Source organism: Cherax quadricarinatus, chromosome 42 (genome assembly GCF_038502225.1).
Source record: "Cherax quadricarinatus isolate ZL_2023a chromosome 42, ASM3850222v1, whole genome shotgun sequence".
NCBI classification, from domain to species: Eukaryota; Metazoa; Arthropoda; class Malacostraca; order Decapoda; family Parastacidae; genus Cherax; species Cherax quadricarinatus.
Genome location: NC_091333.1, coordinates 12,082,355 through 12,107,773, shown reverse-complemented (window position 1 = coordinate 12,107,773; position 25,419 = coordinate 12,082,355). Strand labels below are relative to the sequence as shown.

General features: G+C 41.4%; 1 protein-coding gene across 1 annotated transcript in view; it reads left to right on the top strand.

The window, feature by feature from the left end:
- Nucleotides 1-25,419, top strand: part of LOC128695653 (inactive tyrosine-protein kinase 7) — a 201,003-nt gene that overhangs the window by 145,846 nt on the left and 29,738 nt on the right. The window contains exons 4-10 of the mRNA XM_070093156.1: nt 296-314; nt 19,138-19,343; nt 20,394-20,538; nt 21,095-21,228; nt 21,718-22,014; nt 22,818-22,948; nt 23,755-23,932. Of these exons, the coding sequence (XP_069949257.1) occupies nt 296-314; nt 19,138-19,343; nt 20,394-20,538; nt 21,095-21,228; nt 21,718-22,014; nt 22,818-22,948; nt 23,755-23,932 (1,110 nt within the window). The remainder of the gene's footprint in view (nt 1-295; nt 315-19,137; nt 19,344-20,393; nt 20,539-21,094; nt 21,229-21,717; nt 22,015-22,817; nt 22,949-23,754; nt 23,933-25,419) is intronic.

Below are 25,419 nucleotides of genomic sequence, written 5' to 3'. Positions count from 1 at the left end.
ACTAGACTTACGTAATTTTAGAACATTTATCAATAGTTAGGCTCTAGAGAACAAAACGACTCCTCAGATAAATTCTCTATTAAGTCACTTCCCCAGGACGTCACTTTTCCCCAGGACGTCTCTTTCCCCCAGGGCGCCACTTCCCCCAGGCAGATCCAGCGTCACTGGCGGAAAATGAAATTCATGGCTTTTTTCCCTCCCTCCCGAATATCGTTCGTTTTATATAGGAAAGTTATTTTCCCGTTCTGGAACTTTTTACATTTAATGCTCTCAAAATCTTTTAGTCGATTTCCAGGTAATGACAAGCCAATGAGGTAAATAAAACTGATTCAAGCTAGGAAATAGACGATAATAAAGCAATAAGGAGACAATAAAACAAACAGAATAATACACACACAAATAGATACAGGAAGGCAGTTAGACAGGGAGGTTGAGACAGGAAAACGGGGTGGGAAAAAGAGACAGGGACGTAGAAACGGAAAGATAAAGGTAGACAGAGGAACAAGAAAGTAGACACGAGAGACATGAAGGTAAACATAGGAACGGAGGGACAGAGTAAAGGATGTCGACAGAAGAACAGGAAGGTAGAGAAAACCTGTGAAACAGGGCTAGAGACGGGAAGATAGATAGAGAAACATGGAAGTAGAGAGATAGGAAGGTAGAGACTGAGATTCTCAAGAGGCTGACATATCACAGTACTCAGGGGCTGGTGGCTGAGTGTACACAGTGGTAATCTCTTGTGCCATCGTCTCCTCACGTCTAGTCTCTTCCTCTTCACCTCTCATATCCTCCTCTTCCGCTTCTCCATTCTCCTCCTTGATTCTCTCGATCTACCTCTTCCTCGTTCTCTTAACTCCTCCGCTTCTTCCTCTTCCTTCTCTTCAGCTCTACGGTAACGGGATATTAATAACTTGCAAACTTGTTTAAGTGGCGTTAAAGAAAATACATAAATACATGAATATACAAGTAGGTAAGTGATACACACACACACACACACACACACACACACACACACACACACACACACACACACACACACACACACACATACAGTCACACATATACTATAGAAAACCAAGAACAGGAGACAGAAACGAGTAGGTAAATCAGAAAAGAAAATGCAAGGATGAGAAGGAGAAGTAACTGCAAAATTTAAGAAAAGCTGTAACAGCAGGAGCCAAATCTAAATCGAAACTGCTTCACAATCACCTCAAAAGACAGACTATGATTAAAGACTGGTTAGTAAGGCAGAAGGAAGGAAGGAGTAGTAGTGGAAACACAGCAAGACTAGATTCAACGGGTATTGGAGTCCATACAGGGTAAAATGTGAAAGAAAAATATTTTAGTAAGCAAGATTCATCACTGGGACCCAACAAAATATCATTATGCATTCTGAGAGAGGAAGCAGAAATATTGTCTGAACCACTAGCTGAGATCTACAAGTCAATGGATATGGGAAACTGCCAGTGATCCGGAAGTGGATGAATATAGCCCCAATATTCAAGAGAAGAAGCAGAAAGGAAGCATTTAACCACAGATCAATACTGTTGTTATGTATACTCTATAAAGTATTGGAGGAAATAATCAGGAGTGGTGAGCACTTGGAGATGACAAATCTTGTGTCATTAACCTGCAAGAGTTCTATGAAAAGCTAACTGAAATGAGGCCAGAGAGAGTGATGGGTGGATAATATATTCTTAGATTGTAACAGATCTTTGATATTAGGCCTCAGAAGGGACTGGGACAAAATAATGAAGCAAACAAGCATATTTGTAGGCAGAAGAGGATGAACTGATGCACAAAATTATTACAAAAAGTCTACGTAGTACTTACGTAGCAGTTGAAGAAGTAGGAACAACATTCGAAATGAAACTTTAAATCAATAAATAATGCCGCGCCTGGGAAATGGGAAAGTAGACAGATTTGATACGAAAACGAAGGGTAGCTACAGTTCCATAGATTAAGAGACCTCCTCCAGCGTCACTCACCTTTCCTAGAAGAATATAGAAGTGAAGATCAGGTAACCTTGTAGCCACGCCAGCTTCACCAGCGAGACACAAGCCTAGGGTAAACAACCTCCTCGTCGAGTGGTAAAGAAGAATTTAATCCTTGGTCTCCACTTCTCAGTAAAAAAATTATGGGAGAATCTTTTATGGGTTCTTGGATTTGCTTTAAGGCTCTGAATTGTTGTTGTTATTCTCGTTGTTTTCGTAATTTTTTCCTATGTATCACTGGTAGAGGAAGACACTGGTAGAGGAAGACACTGGTAGAGGAAGACACTGGTAGAGGAAGACACTGGTAGAGGAAGACACTGGTAGAGGAAGACACTGGTAGAGGAAGACACTGGTAGAGGAAGACACTGGTAGAGGAAGACACTGGTAGAGGAAGACACTGGTAGAGGAAGACACTGGTAGAGGAAGACACTGGTAGAGGAAGACACTGGTAGGGGAAAACACTGGTTGAGGAAAACACTGGAGAAGGAATATACTGGTAGAGGAAGACACTGGTACAGGAAGACACTGGTACAGGAAGACACTGGTAGAAGAAAACACTGGTAGAAGAATATACTGGTAGAGGAAGACACTGGTACAGGAAGACACTGGTACAGGAAGACACTGGTAGAAGAAAACACTGGTAGAAGAATATACTGGTAGAGGAAGACACTGGTAGAGGAAGACATTGGTAGAGGAAGACACTGGTAGAGGAAGACACTGGTAGAGGAAGACATTGGTAGAGGAAGACACTGGTAGAGGAAAACACTGGTAGAGGAATATACTGGTAGAGGAAGACACTGGTAGAGGAATATACTGGTAGAGGAAGACACTGGTAGAAGAAAACACTGGTAGAGGAAGGCACTGGTAGAGGAATATATTGGTAGAGGAATATACTGGTAGAGGAATATATTGGTAGAGGAAGACACTGGTAGAGGAATATGCTGGTAGAGGAATATACTGGTAAAGGAAAACACTGGTAGAGGAAGACACTGGTAGAGGAATATACTGGTAGAGGAATATACTGGTAGAGGAAGACACTGGTAGAGGAAGACACTGGTAGAGGAATATGCTGGTAGAGGAATATACTGGTAAAGGAAGACACTGGTAGAGGAAGACACTGGTAGAGGAATATACTGGTAGAGGAATATACTGGTAAAGGAAAACACTGGTAGAGGAAAACTCTGGTAGAGGAAGACACTGGTAGACGAAGACACTGGTAGAGGAATATGCTGGTAGAGGAAGACACTGGTAGAGGAATATAATGGTAGAGGAATATACTGGTAGAGGAAAACACTATTAGAGGAATATACTGGTAGAGGAATATACTGGTAGAGGAAGACACTGGTAGACACTGGTAGAGGAAGACACTGTTAGAGGAAGACACTGGTAGACGAATATACTGGTAGAGGAATATACTGGTAGAGGAAAACACTGGTAGAGGAATATACTGGTAGAGGAAGACACTGATCGACACTGGTAGAGGAAGACACTGGTAGACACTGGAAGAGGAAGACACTGGTAGAGGAAGACACTGGTAGAGGAATATACTGGTAGAGGAATACACTGGTAAAGGAAAACACTAGTAGAGGAAAACTCTGGATAGAGGAAGACACTGGTAGAGGAAGACACTGGTAGAGGAATATGCTGATATAGGAAGACACTGGTAGAGGAAAACACTGAGAGAGGAAGACACTGGTAGAGGAATATACTGGCAGAAGAATATACTGGTAGAGGAAAACAATTATTAAAGGAAGACACTGGTAGAGGAAGACACTGGTAGAGGAATATACTGGTAGAGGAAGACACTGGTAGAGGAAGGCACTGGTGGAGGAAGACACTGGTAGACACTGGTTGAGGAAGACACTGGCAGACACTGGTAGAGGAAGACACTGGTAGAGGAAGACACTGGTAGAGGAAGACACTGGTAGAGGAAGACACTGGTAGAGGAAGACACTGGTAGAGGAAGACACTGGTAGAGGAAGACACTGCTAGAGGAATATACTGGTAAAGGAAGACACTGGTAGAGGAAGACACTGGTAGAGGAATATACTGGTAGAGGAAGACACTGGTAGAGGAAGACACTGGTAGAGGAAGACACTGGTAGACACTGGTAGAGGAAGACACTGGTAGAGGAATATGTTGGTAGAGGAAGACACTGGTAGAGGAAAACACTGATACAGGAAGACACTGGAAGAGGAATATAATGGTAGAGGAATATACTGGTAGAGGAAAACACTATTAGAGGAATATACTGGTATAGGAATATACTGGTAAAGGAAGACACTGGTAGACACTGGTAGAGGAAGACACTGGTAGAGGAAGACACTGGTAGAGGAATATACTGGTAGAGGAAGACACTGGTGAGGAAAACACTGGTAGAGGAATATACTGGCAGAGGAATATACTGGTAGAGGAAAACACTGGTAGAGGAATATACTGGTAGAGGAAGACACTGGTCGACACTGGTAGAGGAAGACAATGGTAGACACTGGAAGAGGAAGACACTGGTAGAGGAAGACACTGGTAGACACTGGAAGAGGAAGACACTGGTATAGAGGAAGACACTGGTAGAGGAATACACTGGTAGAGGAAGACACTGGTAGAGGAAGACACTGGTAGAGGAATATACTGGTAGAGGAATATACTGGTAAAGGAAAACACTGGTAGAGGAAAACTCTGGATAGAGGAAGACACTGGTAGAGGAAGACACTGGTAGAGGAATATGCTGATAGAGGAAGACACTGGTAGAGGAAAACACTGGGAGAGGAAGACACTGGTAGAGGAATATACTGGTAGAAGAATATACTGGTAGAGGAAAACAATTGTAAAGGAAGACACTGGTAGAGGAAGACACTGGTAGAGGAATATACTGGTAGAGGAAGACACTGGTAGAGGAAGGCACTGGTGGAGGAAGACACTGGTAGACACTGGTTGAGGAAGACACTGGTAGACACTGATAGAGGAAGAAACTGGTAGAGGAAGATACTGGTAGAGGAAGACACTGGTAGAGGACGACACTGGTAGAGGAAGACACTGGTAGAGTAAGACACTGGTAGAGGAAGACACTGCTAGAGGAAGACACTGCTAGAGGAATATACTGGTAAAGGAAGACACTGGTAGAGGAAGACACTGGTAGAGGAATATACTGGTAGAGGAAGACACTGGTAGAGGAAGACACTGGTAGACACTGGTAGAGGAATATGTTGGTAGAGGAAGACACTGGTAGAGGAAGACACTGGTAGACACTGGTAGAGGAAGACACTGGTAGAGGAAGACACTGGTAGAGGAAGACACTGGTAGAGGAAGACACTGGTATAGGAAGACACTTGTAGAGAAATATACTGGTAGAGGAAGACACTGGCAGAGGAAGACACTGGAGAAGGAATATACTGGCAGAGGAAGACACTGGTAGAGGTATATACTGGTAGAGAAAGACACTGGTAGGGGAATATATTTTTAGAGGAAGACACTGGTAGACACTGGTAGAGGAATATGTTGGTAGAGGAAGACACTGGTAGAGGAAGACACTGGTACAGGAAGACACTGGTACAGGAAGACACTGGTACAGGAAGACACTGGTACAGGAAGACACTGGTAGAGGAAGACACTGGTACAGGAAGACACTGGTACAGGAAGACACTGGTAGAGGAAGACACTGGTACAGGAAGACACTGGTAGAGGAAGACACTGGTACAGGAAGACACTGGTACAGGAAGACACTGGTACAGGAAGACACTGGTACAGGAAGACACTGGTACAGGAAGACACTGGTACAGGAAGACACTGGTACAGGAAGACACTGGTACAGGAAGACACTGGTACAGGAAGACACTGGTACAGGAAGACACTGGTACAGGAAGACACTGGTACAGGAAGACACTGGTACAGGAAGACACTGGTACAGGAAGACACTGGTACAGGAAGACACTGGTACAGGAATATACTGGCAGAGAAATACACTGGTAGTAGAAAATAATTACTGATCTTGTCTAGAGATACCTAAACATAATAACCATTAACAATAAAGTAGATGATTCTCATATTTATCATACTGATTGTATTTGATTACAAGTTATCATATGAGTGATTTTATATAATTTTAAAGATTGTATGTTGTTTAAACCATTCATTTCTTCCAGTGACCATTTAAGCATGTATTCATATTCTTAATTGCAGTGTATAATATGTGATGACCACTAATAATTCATGTTACAGTTATCATGAACTCCATTCATCCATCTAATATTAATATATGTTAATATTTAGATTACCGATATTAATATCGATACTAAAATTGTTTAATATCGATATTAAAATTGTTTAATATCGATATTAAAATTGTTTAATATCGATATTAAAATTGTTTAATATCGATATTAAAATTGTTTAATATCGATATTAAAATTGTTTAATATCGATATTAAACAATTTTAATATCGATATTAAATAGTGTGAATATAACAAGCTAATCCTGCTAATCCTTGTACTATGAACTTTGTGCTCATTAGCACTGAAATTACAAATACTGGACTTTCCGGTATATAAGGCGCACGAGCATATAAGACGATGTTTTCAAACAGTTGTAACGTAACGTTAGTAAACAACTGCTAAAGCATAACACAAAGCTGACCCTTTACCCTGACCTTGAGGATATAAAGTGCAGTCTGATTTTCCAAGAAATTTTCTGGGAAAAATAACTCGCCTTATATGCCGGAAAATACGGTACATACTCCATTAATTATGCCAGTAAAATATGCTATGAGATTAACATTCATAATGTTAACCTAAGCTGGGAATCCTGATATTTCTTACGAATACACTTCATTTAACATCAATAAATAAGCATAAATCTTTACCTCCAATTTTAATTAAATAAACTACTTACACAATGTCTTTTCTTACTCAACCATATGCCACTGTATTACCTCTTACAACGATGTTCGTTATAATGCCAGAGACACTAATGTTTTTTTCCGATATAGTAAATTTAGTTGAATCCTCTCGTGATACTGTGAGTGAAATGGGAATGACAAAGAATAGGGGGAATTAACGAGGTGAAGGAGAGTAGTTCTCCCTTTTTCCAGTAGAGCAAACACTAATGAGTTCTGGAGGCAGGGAGAAGGATATATTGGCCCGGGGGAGCTGGGGAGAGAGAGAGAGAGAGAGAGAGAGAGAGAGAGAGAGAGAGAGAGAGAGAGAGAGAGAGAGAGAGAGAAAGAGAGAGAAAGAGAGAGATGGTAATTATGACGATGATAATAAGGGGTAAAAGTGAAGAGGGAAGAGTGAAGCTCATTAAATGAAGAGAGAGAGTTACGGGAGAGGGTTAAATTGAGAGGAGGAGTTGAAGAGAATCTTTGACCGAGGAGAAGACAGTAAGGAGCGTCTTGGGATAGCGGGAAGATGGCGAGGAGAGTCTTGGGCTGACGAAAAGATGGTAGGGAAGAGTTTCGAGCAGAGAGGAACCAAGGAAGCTGGGAAATAAAGGGAACATAAGAAGTTATAAAATCCTAAATTAGTTTTGGGAATGAGATGGTGAGAACTTTTGGGGCTGGGGAAGTGAAGTGGGAGCTGATAAGAGGGTAGAAAATGGTTTTGGGACAGAGAAAGCAGAAGTTCATTAGGTGAGAGGGAGAAAAGGGATAAATGGAAGTTGGAAATGAATGTGAAGGGGCGAGATTACAATAACCTGCATCGTTCTTACTAATTACATCAGAGAGATACCACTAATTTTGAAGGTGCGGTAGGATCTACTGTAGGGGTCCCCTTTACCCTCTTCCCCCATACACAAAAAAATCCGTCATTTACTCCCAATCATAACTTGGCAATGTGTAACAAACTAATTTTCCTCCCCCAAAATTACTACTACACTTGAAATATGCAAATGAAGAGAAACTCGGACCCTTCCTCACTGTTTAAAAAAATAACCACAAGATCGTTCCAGTTTGTTATTGTTACTGTAGTTTGTTCTGCTGGGAAACTAAAAAAGTTTGTTTATAAGGCGGAACACGTTGAGAATATCTCTGCGAAAATGGAATGCGTGTACCTGATATGCTTTTTAACGGCAGGGTGAACCTCACTTATCATGAGTTGGTGTATGCTCTATCAGACCCACACACGAGGTTCACTCAGTACACTCAGGTCTAGTTAGCGCTGCTTGTTTCATTAAGACTGAAAAATAAATATTCTTAACTTGGTTAGACAGCCGGTATGAAGAAACACCATGAAAGAAGATCTGTTATTGGTACAACACTTCTATCTGCTATGGTTTTTATCCACCTCCAGTGCAAATTGTGGGATCCATAGCCTCAGAGAAGTGGATAAGAAGGCTTCGAGGAATAATATATATAGTACAATGCCTGCACTTTAAAGGGGTTTGGGATATTGGCAGTTTGGAGGGATATGTTGTGTATCTTTATACGTATATGCTTCTAAACTGTTGTATTCTGAGCACCTCTGCAAAAACAGTGATAATGTGTGAGTGTGGTGAAAGTGTTGAATGATGATGAAAGTATTTTCATCATCATTTCATATATATATATATATATATATATATATATATATATATATATATATATATATATATATATATATATTTAGTAGGAATAAAAATGTGTTTGCTCATGTTACTATATCCACAACTTCTGGGAATCGTACTTCAGGTTTCCACCAGGGAGGAAGATCTGAGAAGAGTGATAGTGTTGGAATGTGTAATGAATCTTCAGTGTGCAGAGTACTGCATGAGGTACAATGTGCAGTACTGCTGGAGGTACACTATGGAATACTGTAGAAGATACATCGGACCACTGTAATGAAATTCTTTATGGCCCGTGGCCTGGTAGCAAAAGGTCTTACATCACACGGTGAGTTTCCGCGTTCGATTCCTGGCAAGGGTAGAAACATTGGGCATGTTTCCTTACGCCGGTTGTCCATGTTCACCCATCAGTAATAATGGGTACCTGAGTGTTAGTCGACTAGTGTGGGTCGCATCCTGGGACAAAAACTGACCTAATTTGCCTGAAATGCTCTACATAACAAGCGGCTTTCTACATAGCAGTATGTCACTGATGTCAGCTAAGACTGTACGCCTTGTATATGTACTTGTAGAAATAAATATATTATTTTTATTAAGAACGTCCCTGTAATATGGCGCATCTGTGATCCAACAAATGATCCAGGGACGTTACAGGTACGTTACAGTTACTGATGTAACTGGAGGATATGCTGATGACGTCGGGGGTCTCAATATTTTCTTCCGGGAGCTGTGAGAGCAGATGTGATCGAGTTTCTTCCCCAAGAACCTGGAGCAGCCAACCACTGCTGCTTATTCCAGTTTTGACCTAATACAGTACATGTTGGAAACTTTCCATTATAATTCTCCAAGGTAGCATATATATATTTCTCGTGGTTTTATTTACTTCATCTTTCGGTGATAGTTTTGTGTTAATGTCAGCCCTTTAAGACCCTTTCTCTGTCAGATACTTTTAGTAGTTTACTGATCTTTAATCTTTACTTGGCTTTATTCTTTACTTGGCTTTATGCTTCACTTGGCTTTATTCTTTACTTGGCTTTATTCTTTACTTGGCTTTATTCTTCACTTGACTTTATTCTTTACTTTGCTTTATTCTTTCCTTGGCTTTAATCTTTACTTGGCTTTATTCTTCACTTGGCTTTATCTTTCCTTGGCTTTATTCTTCACTTTACTTGGCTTTATTCTTCACTTTACTTGGCTTTATTCTTCACTTGGCTTTATTCTTCACTTGGCTAAATTCTTCACTTGGCTTTATTCTTCATTTGGCTAAATTCCACTATCTATCTATCTATCATTCCAGTTGCTCAGTTTATCGAAGTTGTCTTTTGGAAATGTACAGATATTATTATTATTTACTTTACTGACGATTTATTTGCATCATCAGCAAAGATATCCATATATTTTTTCGTTACTTCCGGCAAGCCTTCATCTAAATTAAAACATTATGTATGTGTGTGTGTGTGTGTGTGTGTGTGTGTGTGTGTGTGTGTGTGTGTGTGTGTGTGTGTGTGTGTGTGTATGTGTGTGTGTGTGTGTGTGTGTGTGTGTGTGTGTGTGTGTGTGTGTGTGTGTGTGTGTGTGTGTGTGTGTGTGTCTGTGTGTGTGTGTGTGTGTGTGTGTGTGTGTGGGCGCCGGGGTGTCTCGACCGTGGTAGCTGTCACGCTAAAACATGTTAAAATATGAAGGGGGGAATATGTGTGCCACAATGACCGTGGCTTCGTGCGACACATTCCTCGCTGTGGTATTGGATTCTTCTCGGAATTAATATCCGGTAGTGTTGAATTCTCTTCGCACGCACAAGTCTGACTCTCATTCTCTCACCATAGACACGCACCCAGAGATCCCAATATACTCTATTATATTCTCAATCTAAAGTATTTTCAGTGATGCCACATATCAACTTGTGGCGCAGCATTTTCGATACATATTGCTTATTAGACTTTTATATACCATTCATCGGGAACACATTATTCGTTTCTGGGTACACTAGGTGTGTGTGTGTGTGTGTGTGTGTGTGTGTGGGTGTGTGTGTGTGTGTGTGTGTGTGTGTGTGTGTGTGTGTGTGTGTGTGTGTATGTACGTGTGTGTGTGTGTGTGTGTTTGTGTGTGTATGTACGTGTGTGTGTGTGTATGTACGCGCGCGCGTGTGTGTGTCTGTGTGTGTGTGTGTGTGTGTGTGTGTGTGTGTGTGTGTGTTGTGTGGATGTGTATTGTGTGAGTGTGTATTGTGTGAGTGTGCATTGTGTGAGTGTGTATTGTGTGAGTGTGTATTGTGTGAGTGTGCATTGTGTGAGTGTGTATTGTGTGAGTGTGTATTGTGTGAGTGTGTATTGTGTGAGTGTGCATTGTGTGAGTGTGTATTGTGTGAGTGTGTATTGTGTGAGTGTGTATTGTGTGAGTGTGCATTGTGTGAGTGTGTATTGTGTGAGTGTGTATTGTGTGAGTGTGTATTGTGTGAGTGTGCATTGTGTGAGTGTGTATTGTGTGAGTGTGTATTGTGTGAGTGTGTATTGTGTGAGTGTGCATTGTGTGAGTGTGTATTGTGTGAGTGTGTATTGTGTGAGTGTGTATTGTGTGAGTGTGTATTGTGTGAGTGTGCATTGTGAGAGCGTGCATTGTGTGAGTGTGCATTGTGAGAGCGTGCATTGTGTGAGTGTGCATTGTGTGAGTGTGCATTGTGTGAGTGTGTATTGTGAGAGCGTGCATTGTGTGAGTGTGCATTGTGAGAGCGTGCATTGTGTGAGCGTGCATTGTGTGAGCGTGCATTGTGAGAGCGTGCATTGTGTGAGTGTGCATTGTGAGAGCGTGCATTGTGTGAGCGTGCATTGTGTGAGTGTGCATTGTGTGAGTGTGTATTATGTGAGTGTGTATTGTGTGAGTGTGTACTGTGTGTACACTGTGTGAGTGTGTATTGTGTGAGTGTGTACTGTGTGTGCACTGTGTGAGTGTGTATTGTGTGAGTGTGTATTGTGTGAGTGTGTATTATGTGAGTGTGTATTGTGTGAGTGTGTACTGTGTGAGTGTGCATTGTGTGAGCGTGCATTGTGTGAGTGTGCATTGTGTGAGTGTGTATTGTGTGAGTGTATATTGTGTGAGTGTGTATTGTGTGAGTGTGTATTGTGTGAGTGTGTATTTAGAACTTTGCATTTGTCTATATTAAACTGCATCTGCCACTTCTCCGACCACTGCATCAGTCTATTCAAATTATCCTGGAGTGATCTAATGTCCTCATTAGAATGAATTGGACGGCCTATTTTGGTGTCATCAGCAAATTTGCTTATGTTGCTATTTATTCCCTCATCTATGTCGTTCACAATTTACATAAACGACATAGATGAGGGAATAAATAGCGACATAAGCAAATTTGCTGATGACACCAAAATAGGCCATCCAGTTCATTCTAATGAAGACATTAGAGCACTCCAGGATGATTTGAATAAACTGATGCAGTGGTCGGAGAAGTGGCAGATGCAGTTTTATATAGACAAATGCAAAGTTCTAAATGTTGGACAGGTAAATAACCATGCCACATATACACTAAATAATGTAGATCTTAATGCTACTGATTGCGGAAAGGATTTGGGAGTTCTGGTTAGCAGTGATCTAAAACCAAGACAACAGCGCATTAGTGTTCGCAATAAAGCTAACAGAATTCTTGGCTTCATATCTAGAAGTATAAATAATAGAAGTCCTCAGGTTCTTCAACTCTATATATCCTTGGTTAACCTCGTTTAGACTATGCTGCACAGTTCTGGTCACCGTAATACAGAATGGATATAAATGCACTGGAAAATGTACAAAGGAGGATGACAAAGTTGATCCCATGTATCAGAAATTTTGCCTATGAGGATAGACTGAGGGCCCTGAATCTGCACTCTCTAGAAAGGCGTAGAATTAGGGAAGATATGATTGAAGTGTATGAATGGAAAACAGGAATAAATATACGGGATGTAAATGGCGTGCTGAAAATATCTAGCCAAGACAGGACTCGCAGCAATGGTTTCAAGCTAAAAAATTCAGATTCGGGAAGGATATAGGAAAGCACTGGTTTGGTAATAGAGTTGTGGATGAGTGGAAGAAACTCCCGAGTACCGTCATAGAAGCTAAAACGCTGTGTAGTTTTAAAAAACAGGTTAGATAAATACATGAGTGGGTGTGGGTGGGTGTGAGTTGGACCTGACTAGCTTGTGCTACTAGGTCTGATACTATACTCCTTCCTTCAGTGGATGTGACCTAACTGGGTGGGTCATTGGTCTAAGCCGGGGGGTGACATGGACTTGCCTCGCATGGGCCAGTAGGCGTACTGCAGTGTTCCTTCTTTCTTACGTTCTTATGTATTGTGTGAGTATGTATTGTGAGAGTGTATTGTGTGAGCGTGTAATGTGTGAGTGTGTATTGTGTGAGTGCGTTGTGTGAGTGTATTTATGTATTTGTAATTATCTATTTGTAGCTAGAGGATCAGTGTTAGAATGCGTGTATTTAACATACTTTATGTATTTTGAGTACGTGTTGTATATCAATAGAAAAGTCTGTTGATAATTAGAAAAACCAAAGCAAGAAAATTATGTACACCATATCACATAAGCGAATCGTGAACTCTGAGGACAAATAATGAAAGTCTCTCTCTCTCTCTCTCTCTCTCTCTCTCTCTCTCTCTCTCTCTCTCTCTCTCTCTCTCTCTCTCTCAGCAGACGCGTATTTTGTCCTCAAACGATGCAAGGAAAACTCTGGCAGTGTTTACCATGGCCGTCAGAGGAAGAAAAGGCATTGTGGCTGTAAATTTGGTCCACCAAGCGAGCGGCCCCGTCTTGCTCTTGGAATACAAAATACCCAACTGGGATGGATCAAAGCTTCCTGGTGCTCCGTCATGGAACTGAATATCCTACAAGCTCGACTGTACGTGGGTCATTAAGGCTGCCTTTCACCTACACAGTGTATGCTAATGTTAAGGATATTTTAACCCCTTAAACAGAGGTTAAAGTAAACTCTCATTCTACGTAGACATTGATACACAAACATTCACTTCTCGGTGTATATACAAAAATATATGCTCACACCGAGAGAGGTATATACACTTACTGGCGTATATATCCCTTGAATATTAATAAATGCTGAATCTATCTAAACCACGGCTGACTTATATGCTTAGCATTCATATTTTTTTTAAATGTTCATGGTAAATATTTTCAATTTATAAAATTATACGAATTAATGCAAATTTTTGGTATATATGAGAACTGGAACCAGGTATATTGAAGTGACACAGGAAGACCAGAAGTCCTGGACAGCCTGCCTGCGTGACGTCAAATATACAGTGAGGTCAGCCGTGAGGCTTCAAGCCGCTAACATTATGCATGAGAAAATCAAGATATGATGTAAGTTTGAGTTGGCGTTTAAACCGTATCTGGAAAATGTGTGCGTGTTGAAGTTGACCTGGGAGGTGTATTTCGTTGTCTCGTCCGCGGGGAATTTAGCTGAAATTTGGGGATTGGCGCAGCCCTTGTTCCGATTTGAAATTGGGTACCCCCTTCAACCCCAGACCCCAAAAGGCATCAACCTGAATAAAAAAGGTTTTGGAAATTTGGAGACAGGAGAATGGGTGAAGGGCAAAATTTTTTGCTTTTTTTAAAAGGCGGGCTTCAATCTGATTAAAAAAAGGGAATTTTTGGGATTGGAAGAGGGAAGAGGGCTCCAATATCTGAAATTTTTACAGAATCTTAAAAAAATTATCATCCGGGGGAAAAGTTAAAGGGTTTCCCCATCGGGGGGAAACTGGATAATCTTTTTTAAAGAATTTAAAATTTTAGGTGAAACATTACCCCCACCTACTTCAGGGCCCTTTAAAAAAGGGATAGGGCCCTGAAAAAGGAAGATTTAGAAAAATTAACTTTTAAATTTGGGGAATTTTAAAGGGGCCCCAAAACAGGCTTTTAAGTCTAAGGGGGTGTTGATCCCAAGTATCAGGCCCCCTTTAAAATATTCTGGGTATGTCCGTCCTTGGTCCTTTAATAGCCTGAGGGTTTAAGTTTCGGGGAATGAAAAAGGTTTTTTCTTCCCGGAAAAGGGTAATTGTATACTGATTGACCTCCTGGAACCCCACGAAAGAGTTTCCCCCTTTTCTTTCAAAGGGAAATTTGATAGAAAACCTTTAAGGAGACCTAATTTGGAAAAAAAAGACCCTTTCCCCACAAAGTCAATTACGTCACCCAGACGAGGAAGGGGGAAAAATCGGGATTCCCAACCTTTCCCACCAGGTAGTCTGGCAAAACCAAACCCTCCATCACCTTTTTTCGGATGCGAAAAAACCCCAATGGACTAGAGGGACTCCCCCCATAAAAAATGTTCAAACAAAGCCCTTACCCCCTCCCAAATTTTCCCCTTTCAGGTTTAAATTTTTGGTGGGGGAATTTTAAATTTGGGTTTATTTTTCCCATCTCATCATGGTAATTTAACGTACTTTTTTTCGCAAAACCCGAAAAATTTTAAAGGATTTTTGAAGCTCAAAAAGGGCTTGTTTTTCCCAGAAAAACCCAGCCTTTAAAAGGGGGGCTAGGATCCTTGAGGAGGACAAAATTTAATTTTAGTTTTAAATTTTCGGGATAGGCAAAGACAGAGACGCCCCTCAGAGGTAGAGGACAGAGTCATTCCCAATTTATCTTTTTAAAAAGAAACCGATTTTTTTTAAAAGGGAAGTTTTTGTTTTGGGGGTCTTATAAAGGGAGCCCACAAAATTTTAAAATAGAAATCACTTACTATCTGAAAGGTCCTCTCTAAACCGGGGGTTTTGGCCCGGAAAGGTTCCCTGCACCCAACACCTCCCCGAGGGAAAGGGAATTGTGCATTTTTTTTAAAATTTGTTTCACCTTTGGGCTATTTTTTGGGTTACCCGTCAACTCCGTCCTCCTTTGTAAATGGGGAGAGGCTGAGCTTACGTCTTCCCCCATCCATCCTTCTTTGGGCACCCGAAGGGGACCTCGTAAAAGCCCCAAAAAATCACCCTAAAACGGACTATCCCCTGGGGACTTTCCTCCTTTCTTACTGGGAACAAAAAAGGGTGAGATTCATCCAAACTTTTTAAAGGGTTTTGCAAAATTTTCATTTGTTTTAATTTTTTGGGGGAATTTTTCCCAACCCTTGGGACTGAGGGTGAAAAAGGAGTGGAAAAGGTTTTGAATTATCTAACATTTAAACTTCCCAAATGTTTGGCATTAGTTAGAATTTTTTGTCATTTTGGATTTTTTTAAAAATGAAAAACAAGGGAAATGAATTTTAAAAGCTTTAAACTTTAGTTTGATTTTTAACGGGGGGTTTTTTCGGAACCTTTTATTTTTATCCAAAATTGTAAAATAAAGGGTTTTACCAGACTTTTTTTTGTGGTGGCCCCACAAATCCAAAATTTTTAAATCTGAAAAAGGTTTCCCCCAACCAGAAAGGGGGGGGAAGGTAGGTTTAAGGGAAAGTCCAGGTTTTCCCAAACCCTTAACATTCCCAAAAATTTAATATGATTCTTAAACTTTTCTTTTTTGGGGCCCAAAAAAATTTTTTTGTGATTCAAATAAAAATTTTTTTAAATTTTTTGTGACCCCCTGATGACGTAATATTTATTTTTAAATTTCGGGGCCCCATTTTTTGGGAAAAACCATTTAACCTGTCGTAATTTGCCCCCCTTTTTCTTTCCCCCCCAGTCTCAGGAAAAACCAAATAATCTTTTTTTAACTTCATCCGCTGGATAAAGGGGGAATTTTCCCCTTGGTTTTCCTAAAAAAGCAAAATTTTTTTAAAGAAGGGCCCTTTTCGTTTTTCCCTCCCGGAAGGACAGCCCCCAAAAATGGAAACAGAGACACTACAATCCGGGAAACCCGGGGAATAAAAGGTTTGATCGGGTCTTTTCCACTTGATCTACGAGGCTCTGGCCATTTTTCCTCGTAAAACAATGTTCTTTTTCCCGGGTTTCGGAGTCCCCGGATGGTAAACATTCTCCCCAGAAAAATTTTGGGAAAGGGTTTTTGATTATGGCCAACCCCGGAGAAAAATCATTAAGGTTTAACACGAACTAAAGTGGGATGTTATTCCCCAGTAATAACATGGCATTTTTCAGGGGAACTTTTGAGACACCTACAGTCAATACCCAGTGAAATTTTGGCACTGTTTTTTTTATAAAAAAGGAACTGAATATAAACCTCCTTGGGCCCAAAAAAACCGGGAAATTTCGATATTCTCTAAAAGGGGGTAATTTTCCTTCTCTGAAAAGTGAAATATGCCCAGATTCAAAAAATTTTTTTACTTTATTTTGGTTCTGATTTTCCTGGGGGGAAAAAGATTTTTCCAAATAAAAAGGGGGCCATCCCTTTTTCTATTTCCCTCTGGGGACAGGGTTATTTGGGATTTTAGGTTTTCCCCTTTGGGTTGGGAGGGTTTTTAAAAACCCCGATGTGACCCTTTTGACCTGAAGCAGCCCGACGGGTTTGGGCCCTTTACCCGGGATGAGTTGCAAGTGGTGCTTCTGGCGGGGTTTTTTCTCTGGGTTTGTTTCAGATGCCCATGGGTTTGCCTCCCGGGGACCATATGTTGAAAGCGTGGTTCCCCCAGGTTTTTGGTTGGGATACTGGATTTTTCCCCCTCCGGCGGGAATTTCATTTTTCCAATTTTTCGATTTTGCTGGGCCGGCGTTAAAAAGAGACGGGACCGTTTTGGACGGAGGGGTTTTTTTTAAATCAGAAAACCTGGCCCCCCCCAAATCAGTGGTTAAGTCACGATCCTGCAGAAAACACAAAACCTCGGGGTCCACAGACCCAGCGGGTTACCCAATCAAAAAAGGCTGCACCAGCTCCCCAAAGTTAGAGACACCACTCGCTTTTTACCAGCTGGTAAAGCGGTTTGCTGTCTCACAAAGTCCACCAGGGTTGACCAAGGGTGCCGCCTGTTTTTAATTTGGGGAAAGGGCTTACGATATTTAAGCTGGGAACATGCTTCCCAACACGGTCTTCACTCCCGGGTAACCAAAAATTAAAAGGCCCGTTTAAAAAGACGTAACCCCGTCCTTACCCAATAATGTTTTATAACCAACCCCTTTCCCAGGCTTTCCCCCACCCCGGGGCTCAGTTTTCAAACTTTAAAATTTTCCTTCCCGGGCCCCCTTAAAAGGGGAACAAGCTGACTGTTTTTTGGCTAAATGTTTTCAGAATCGAAAAATGCCCCCTTTCTTTTCCCCATCAAAATTTTTTCCCCTTTCGGGTCTCCCTGTTCCCCAGTTTGCTCCAGCGTGATTTTTTCCAGTCAAAAGCCAACGACGCTGATTCACCCCCAAAACAACCGCCCCCACACCCATTTTTCTGGGGCCATCTTCCCCATGCCCCGGGGGCATAAGTTTTTTCCCATTCCGAGAGGAGGGGAAAAAGGATCCTTTCTTCAGCCCGATGTCACAATGGGAACGCGACGGGTGTGAGTGCGATAGGGGAAAGCCAAAGGAAAAGGAAATTTGCCAACAACGTTTTGAGGGGCAATTTAGGGAAATTTGGGAAAAATATAGCCGACACCAGGCCTTAAGTTATTAATTAATCACAGTACGTTCCCCAAAGTAAACGTTAATTTCAGAACATTTTGCTACCCAATTTCGATTCAAAAAACGCATAAAGCAAAGCCGGGTTTTCCAAGAGACCGGGAGCGAAGCACAAAACTGAAAAGTTAAAAAGGGAGGGTGTTGAACGATCACACTTGCCCAAGGGATCATAACAAAGAACAAAATTTTTAAAAGCCGAAAATAAAATTAAAAAGTTCCCCTCAGAAACCCCCCTAAGCTCAAAAGTTTTCTGTGCTTCGGAAGGTTTTTCCCTAATTTCAACCTAGGGTTCCAAATGGTTATCCCTTTTAAAAGGGGGCAAACAAAAACAGTAGAAAAAGGTTTGAACCTTTCTACCAATTTAGAAAAACCTATGTACCTTTTTTGACAGGATAAATATAAAAGGAAAAAAAGGAAAATAGAAAACCCAAGATAGCAGACCCCTGTTTTAACCAGTTTTAGAATGGGAAATAAAAAGGGGGGGAAGGGGGGGTATCCCACCTAACCTCATCATTAAAACCACCTTTTTTGTGGCCCAGAACCTGGGCCCAGTTAAAAGATGGGGCCCCCCATCAACTCTGCAAACCCGGTTCGCTGGTTGGGGGGGATACCCGTAAAAGAGGGTGTCCATGGGCCAAAAGGTTCTTCCTTTTTATGCCAATAAACTTATATTTTAATGTCTTTTAAGTTATTCTCTTTTTACACACACACACACACACACACACACACACACACAACACAAAAAACACTGCCCTACCTTTTCCCTACATAAATAAAGAAAAAAAGGACATTGGGTGTGGAAAATCCCTAACTACTTTTTCAAAAATTTTTTTATTTTTAAAATTTTCCAATTTTGGGTACAGAACAGAGCATGCTTGGCTCCCAATCTTTAAAAAATTTTTACAAACAACAGCATAATTATGTATAATATGTATTATGTATCTTGCGTGATATGTATAACATTAAATATTCTGTATGTTACATATGCTATTATTATTATTATTATTATTATTATTATTATTATTATTATTATTATTATTAATCACGGCGCTCAGGAACGGAGTACTGGCGTCAGCGGTGCCGGGACTAGCGGTATCAAGGCGTCGGCTCACCGTCAGCGCCTTCGACGCCGCCACGCACAACGGCGTGTACACTTGCGCTGCCACCATCCACAAGCACAGCGCCGCCCTACAGGAGTCTGTGAGACCCATCTACCTCACCACCACCACCACACACCATCCTTTCGTCCTTGCCATACCAGGTAAGTTGGTGGACATTGTGGGATCACTACAGCGTTTGGAATACAGTACCATGAACCGTGGCTGGAACAGTTAACAAGTAATCCCAGATTTGGAATGGAAGCTAGTCTGTATATCGGTCCAGCATGGACCAAAACGTCTTCTGGATTTCGTTTGATTTGCAGGGCGTTGATTTGGAGGTTAGGAAAGGATAGGTTAGATTACGCCAGGTTAGATTGGATTATGTGAAGTTTGCAGGGTTGATTGTCGAGGTAACTGGTGAGCAGGATACTGGGAAAGTCACGATTCACTAGAGCAGAGCTTAGAGGACAGCCAGAGCTAGGTCCTATGGAGAGCTGAGATGTAGTCAGTTCAAGAATCGGAGCTCATGCCTGTGGCCTGAGGTCCGGCTCATGCGGGCACGCGAGTTCCATACCCAGATACACGGAAGTTGTGCCAAGGCAGGGAATATGAAATCCAAGAGAGCCTTATTATAACGAAAATAGTTTTGATAAGGTTAAATTAGGGTGCATTAGATTAGGCGAGATAGATTAAGTTGAGTTGATTAAATAAAGTGGGATTAGATATGGTTAGTTTATGTTAGATTTCGAGGGCAAGCATGTTCCCCTTTTTACTTCTTTCTGTTGTGATCTTCACGAAGGAACAACAGAATGAACATCCATCAGGGTACAGAGTGATACTGACGGGATATTTTTTTTTTTTTTTTTTATTCGCCGGTATTCTCCCGGCCCGGGTCTTTTCCAAGTAGTGGTGACCCGGCCTTGGCTCCCTATCTGGGGAGTGTCTCGAGACCTAAGTCTCCCGGGAGATAATTGTGTATGGTTGAATAGTGCGTAAGTTTAGTCCGGTTTCACGACAAGTGCTTGGAGGGAGGTAGGAATGATGAGGCTGGAGGAATCCAGCATTTCTTCTTCCAGACACAGCTAAATAATGTCACTACTTTCCCCTAGACACAGCTAAATATCTTTACGTATACCAGACATTCGCATGACGTAGGTAAAAAAGTACTATAGTCCTCACCTTACGTAAAGAGGGCCACGCTTCCTCAACAGACGCTGGAGTGCCAAGTGTGGAGGTGGTGCCGGAGTCGCTGGTGGTGGGTCCTGGAAGACAAGCGTCCCTCCACTGCAGCTACGAGGAGTCCACAGTCATCCGCTGGTATCTCCGTGATGCCGGTCCCCTCACAAATAATACCAGGCGAGTGATCTTGTGTATGAAAATCGTATATATCGTGTATATCGTGATCAAGTCTCCTCTAGTTCTTTTCTCTTCCAGCGTCACACACACACACACACACACACACACACACACACACACACACACACACACACACACACACACACACACAAGGGAAGGGTTGTCGAATTATAGTACATCACATTGTGTCACTTACCAACCTGAAATCAACAGATATGATGGAAATTACATACGCCTATAAATTCACCCAAATGGGGTTCCCATGCAATTTATATAATTATCCTTCTTCATAATTCTCGGGAATTATCAATATTAAGTAGCCTGGATGCTATGTCTTATCGTAATTTTCCTTGATTTTTATATTTTTATAACTTAATTATATGAAGGAACGTATAATTCATTTAATAATTTTAAAATGCTGGTGATCAGCGTGATGAGTGATAGTACATAATTTAGAAATATTACAAAGCACTATTTTTATGTCCCAGGTAACACCGTCCATCCCCCACATAACAGACCAGTAACATAATGGGTTATATTATTTACCCGTCCCTAGGCGCCAGGTACTGAAGAATGGGACGTTAGTAATAACAGCTGCCAACTTGGGTGACGAGGGCGTGTACAGGTGTGTGGGTGTGCATCCTCACCGCGCCCACCACGCATCCTACGCCGCTTCCATCATCCTGGCCTGTAAGTGTCCTCCCTCCACTACGCCACAATGGAACAATTGTTCAGTGTTGTACGAAGGCAGTGTTAAGTGCACATTAATAATCAGTCATGTGAATGCTGCGTGAATATATTTTTCATAATCTGCCAAACCAAAATTGGGTAAAATCAAATATGATTTCAAAACGCTTAAAATGAAAAGTGAGCAACCACTTAGTTGAAAAAAAAATTGCATAATTGACGAATGTTGCAGTTCACAGGGTCATTTGAAGTGTAATGTCAGTACGATTGTGGGAGGACAGGTATTTACTGAATGATGGTGAATCCGAAACCAGAGCCGATAATTATGAAACCAGAGTCACAAGTAAGAGTACAAAGTTTTACTGGGACAATGTTTCGCCCTGCGTAGAGAACTTCATCATGACTGAAGCCTCTACTGGGAGCGAAACAGTGTTAGCGTAATTATATCGCTCGAATGGCATTCTCACTTCCCCGTGTGTGCTTGTGTGACAGATCTGGACGGACAGATGCGGCCCACGCTGGAGCCTGGAGCGTCTATCCTCAACACCCACGTTGTGGGCGCGGGTGGGAGGTTGCAGGTCACCTGTTTGCCTCCCGCTGGCCTTCCCCGCCCGCAGGTATCCTGGGTGTGGTCCCACTTACAGCCACCCCAGCAGGAAGGCTCCGTCAGGGTGGAAGGCACAGCCTTGGTGGTGGAGGATGCAACCTTCCAGCACGTTGGAACCTTCACTTGCGTCGCCTCTAACCTGGCCGGCAACACCTCAGTCTCACTCCAGCTGGTGGTAACCCGTGAGTATTGAGTCTTCAGGGGAATGAGTTAGAGGATCAGAGGATACACGGAAGGGATGGCTGAGGAGGGAACAAGGAAGAGGTAAATCACCGGGCCAGGTGAAAGGAAGGCACTATGAAAGGGTAACTATAGCATAATATATATGTCATGCCGAATAACTTACGATCTGGGCTTAAATTGCAACGCTCTTGTTGCCGAATAAGGCAAGCAAAAATTTGTGTATGTAATAATTTCGCAAAAATCATTCTGAACCTAACGAAAATAAACATATTTCATTGTGTTTGTTTATTATTAAATTACTGTAAACTTATCTAAAATATATTTAGTTGGATTAGGCTAAATTAAATTGCACTTGTTATATTAAGGTAAGGAAAGTTTTCTAAGGTTCTTTTGGTACAAAGTTATTAATCTTTACATTAACATAAATGGAAAAAATGTATCTTTAAACGTAATAAGAAAAATTTAGAAAGGATTCAATCTTAAATGAGTTCTTGTTAATTGACCAATTTTACCTATTCGGCACGACATATATATATATATATATATATATATATATATATATATATATATATATATATATATATATATATATATATATATATATACATATATATATATATATATATATATATATATATATATATATATATATATATATATATATATATATATATATAATGTACTTGAGTGTGTCATGCAGCACAAATAGTGGTGGAAAGACTATCCTCCATGTGCCACCTAGTTGTGCTCACCTGTTTTACACAAGTGTGCATACTGACTCGTAAACTTGTGTCTCCCTCAGGTAAGCCTGTGGCTCAGTTGGTGACGGGAAGTGTGTCTGTGCTGGAAGAGGAGACGGCCCGTCTAGAGTGTCGTGTGGACGCTACACCAAGACCATATACCAACGTCAGCTGGACCCACAACAACCGCCCGGTACGCTCCATCACTCTGATGGAATCTTGAGAGAGAGAGAGGGAGAGAGAGAGACAGAGACAGAGACAGAGAGAGAGACAGAGAGAGAGAGAGGGAGAGAGAGAGAGAGAGAGAGAGAGAGAGACAGAGACAGAGAGAGTTAGAGTTTTCTAGAGTGGGAATTATCTCGTTTTTTTTGTTGCTTGTCTTTGATATAACTATGATTATTGATAATAATGTATTCAATGGGAAGCGCTGAACCTGTAGGGGGTCATACAGTGAGTGGTAGGCTGTGAAAAATTTACTTGAGTTGTATATAATCATAATTGTGTGATTGTGTGAGTGTACTCACCTAGTTGAGTGTGTGTGTGTGTGTGTGTGTGTGTATGTATGTGTGTGTGTGTGTGTGTGTGTGTGTGTGTGTGTGTGTGTGTGTGTGTGTGTGTTGTGTGTGTGTGTGTGTGTGTGTGTGCCTGTGTGTGTGTGTCTGTGTGTGTGTGTGTGTGTGTGTGTGTCTGTTTGTGAAGTAATATTACTTAAAAGTGAAAGTAAAGGAGCCACAACATCCACCACTAAGGTGATATCTGTGTTGTGAGTGTGAAATGTGCCTTTATATGGTAGATGAGGAAGTAAGAAATCACCTATGCATTCCATGTGACTTCATGAATGCGTCCAAAGTGCCCCAGTTACTGTATTATATTGAAGGAGAAATGGGTAGCAACAAGGTTCGATACAAGAAAGGAAAGAGTATCTATAGATACTTGGACTGAAAGCCCTGTGCCAGCATCCTCACCAGGTGCCCCAGAATAAGGTGTAATGTGTTTCAGGTAAGCGTGGATGATTATCGTGTGATGGTGACAGGTATGGGTGAGGAGGTGACAGAAGGTGTGTCGGTGTTGAGGATCCGCTGGGCTCGCATGCAGGACCGAGGTCTCTACTCCTGTGTGGTCGTCACTGCTGGTCACCCGCCACTCATCACCCCGCCTCTCAAACTCACAGTCACAGGTGAGCGGTCTAAACATTAATATTATAATCTTGATAAAGAAGACAAAAGAATACAAGTCACAGTACCATGGCTGGAACGAATTACAAATAAACCCACACTTAAGAGGGGAAAACTTATGACGACGTTTCGGGCCATCCTGGACCATTGTCAAGCCACAACTAAGCAAGAAACGGTAGAGAAGGTCTGAAGAAAGGTCGAGAAAAGAGAGGGTTGAGAAGGCATTAGCGGAAATGCAGGGTATAACAATAATTACACGAAATTACATCCTGACGTAGGCCATATTAATGAAATGATATATGGCAAGAACATAATATATTCATTCTGCTCTCAAACGAAAGCTTCTGGGGCAACTAAATGGTTATAGAAGTGCGATTCTTCTGATACAAAGACATCAGAAATGCAGAATTAATTGACAAGATCACACCAGTAACTAAAAATCTATGGAAGCCTCATTATATGGCTTGAACAAAACATAAACGGTAGGTAGAGCTCCACTGCTGTTGCTACTCCTGTTGTTGCCCTTGTTGCCGTTGCCGTTGACTGGTGCCCGAAATGCTCAGGCATGCTCGTGGCTTTCTTTGTGCTTAAATATTTTATATGTAAATCACAATATAAAACGCTTAGATAGGAACAGAAAGGGTGGTGAGGTATGTGCCTACATAAGAAATGACTTATCTTACAACCCAAGACCTGATTTAAATAACAATAAACTGGAGATTCTATGGTTTGAAGTGCTGCTTCCCAAGACCAAACCCATCTTAGTAGGAACTAGTTACCGCCCTCCCACCCAGGACCAGTTCTTAGAAGACTTTCCCAGAGTATTGTCCGGACTTGAAAACAATTGCGAGACAATAATACTGGGAGACTTCAATATCTGTTTTTAGTAGCAAAATAACGGGCTATGCAAAAGGTATAAGCAAATTCTAGGTATAAATAGTTACACTCAACTAATTAATACACCAACCCGGATCACACAGTTCTCAGCCACCCTAATTGACCACATACTTTGTAACCGTTCTGAGAACATTAGTCAGTCAGGCGTCATTACCACAGGCCTTAGTGATCATTTCATCATTTACTGCACTAGGAAAATCACTAGGGATAGGATAGGCCTACACAGGACAATAAAAATGAGGTCAACTAGAAACTACAGTAAAGAAACACTGGTAAATAGGTTACACAATTGTGACTGGACAGAGATAACAAGTTGCACGGACGTAAACGATGCCTGGGAAAAATTCAATACAATGTTCAGTACCATCCTTGATAATATTGCACCAGTTAAAGAGGTTAGGATTAAACGAAGAACTGAGCCCTGGATGAATACTGAGATATTAGATAATATGAAATTCAGAGACCAGCTGCTAAAAAGATTTAAAGCAAACAGACAGGATATTGCAGCACTAAACGAATTCCAAAGATTGAGGAACAAAGTGCAGAGACTTATAAAAGGAGCAAAGGCAAAGCACTATTGCTCAAAAGTTGA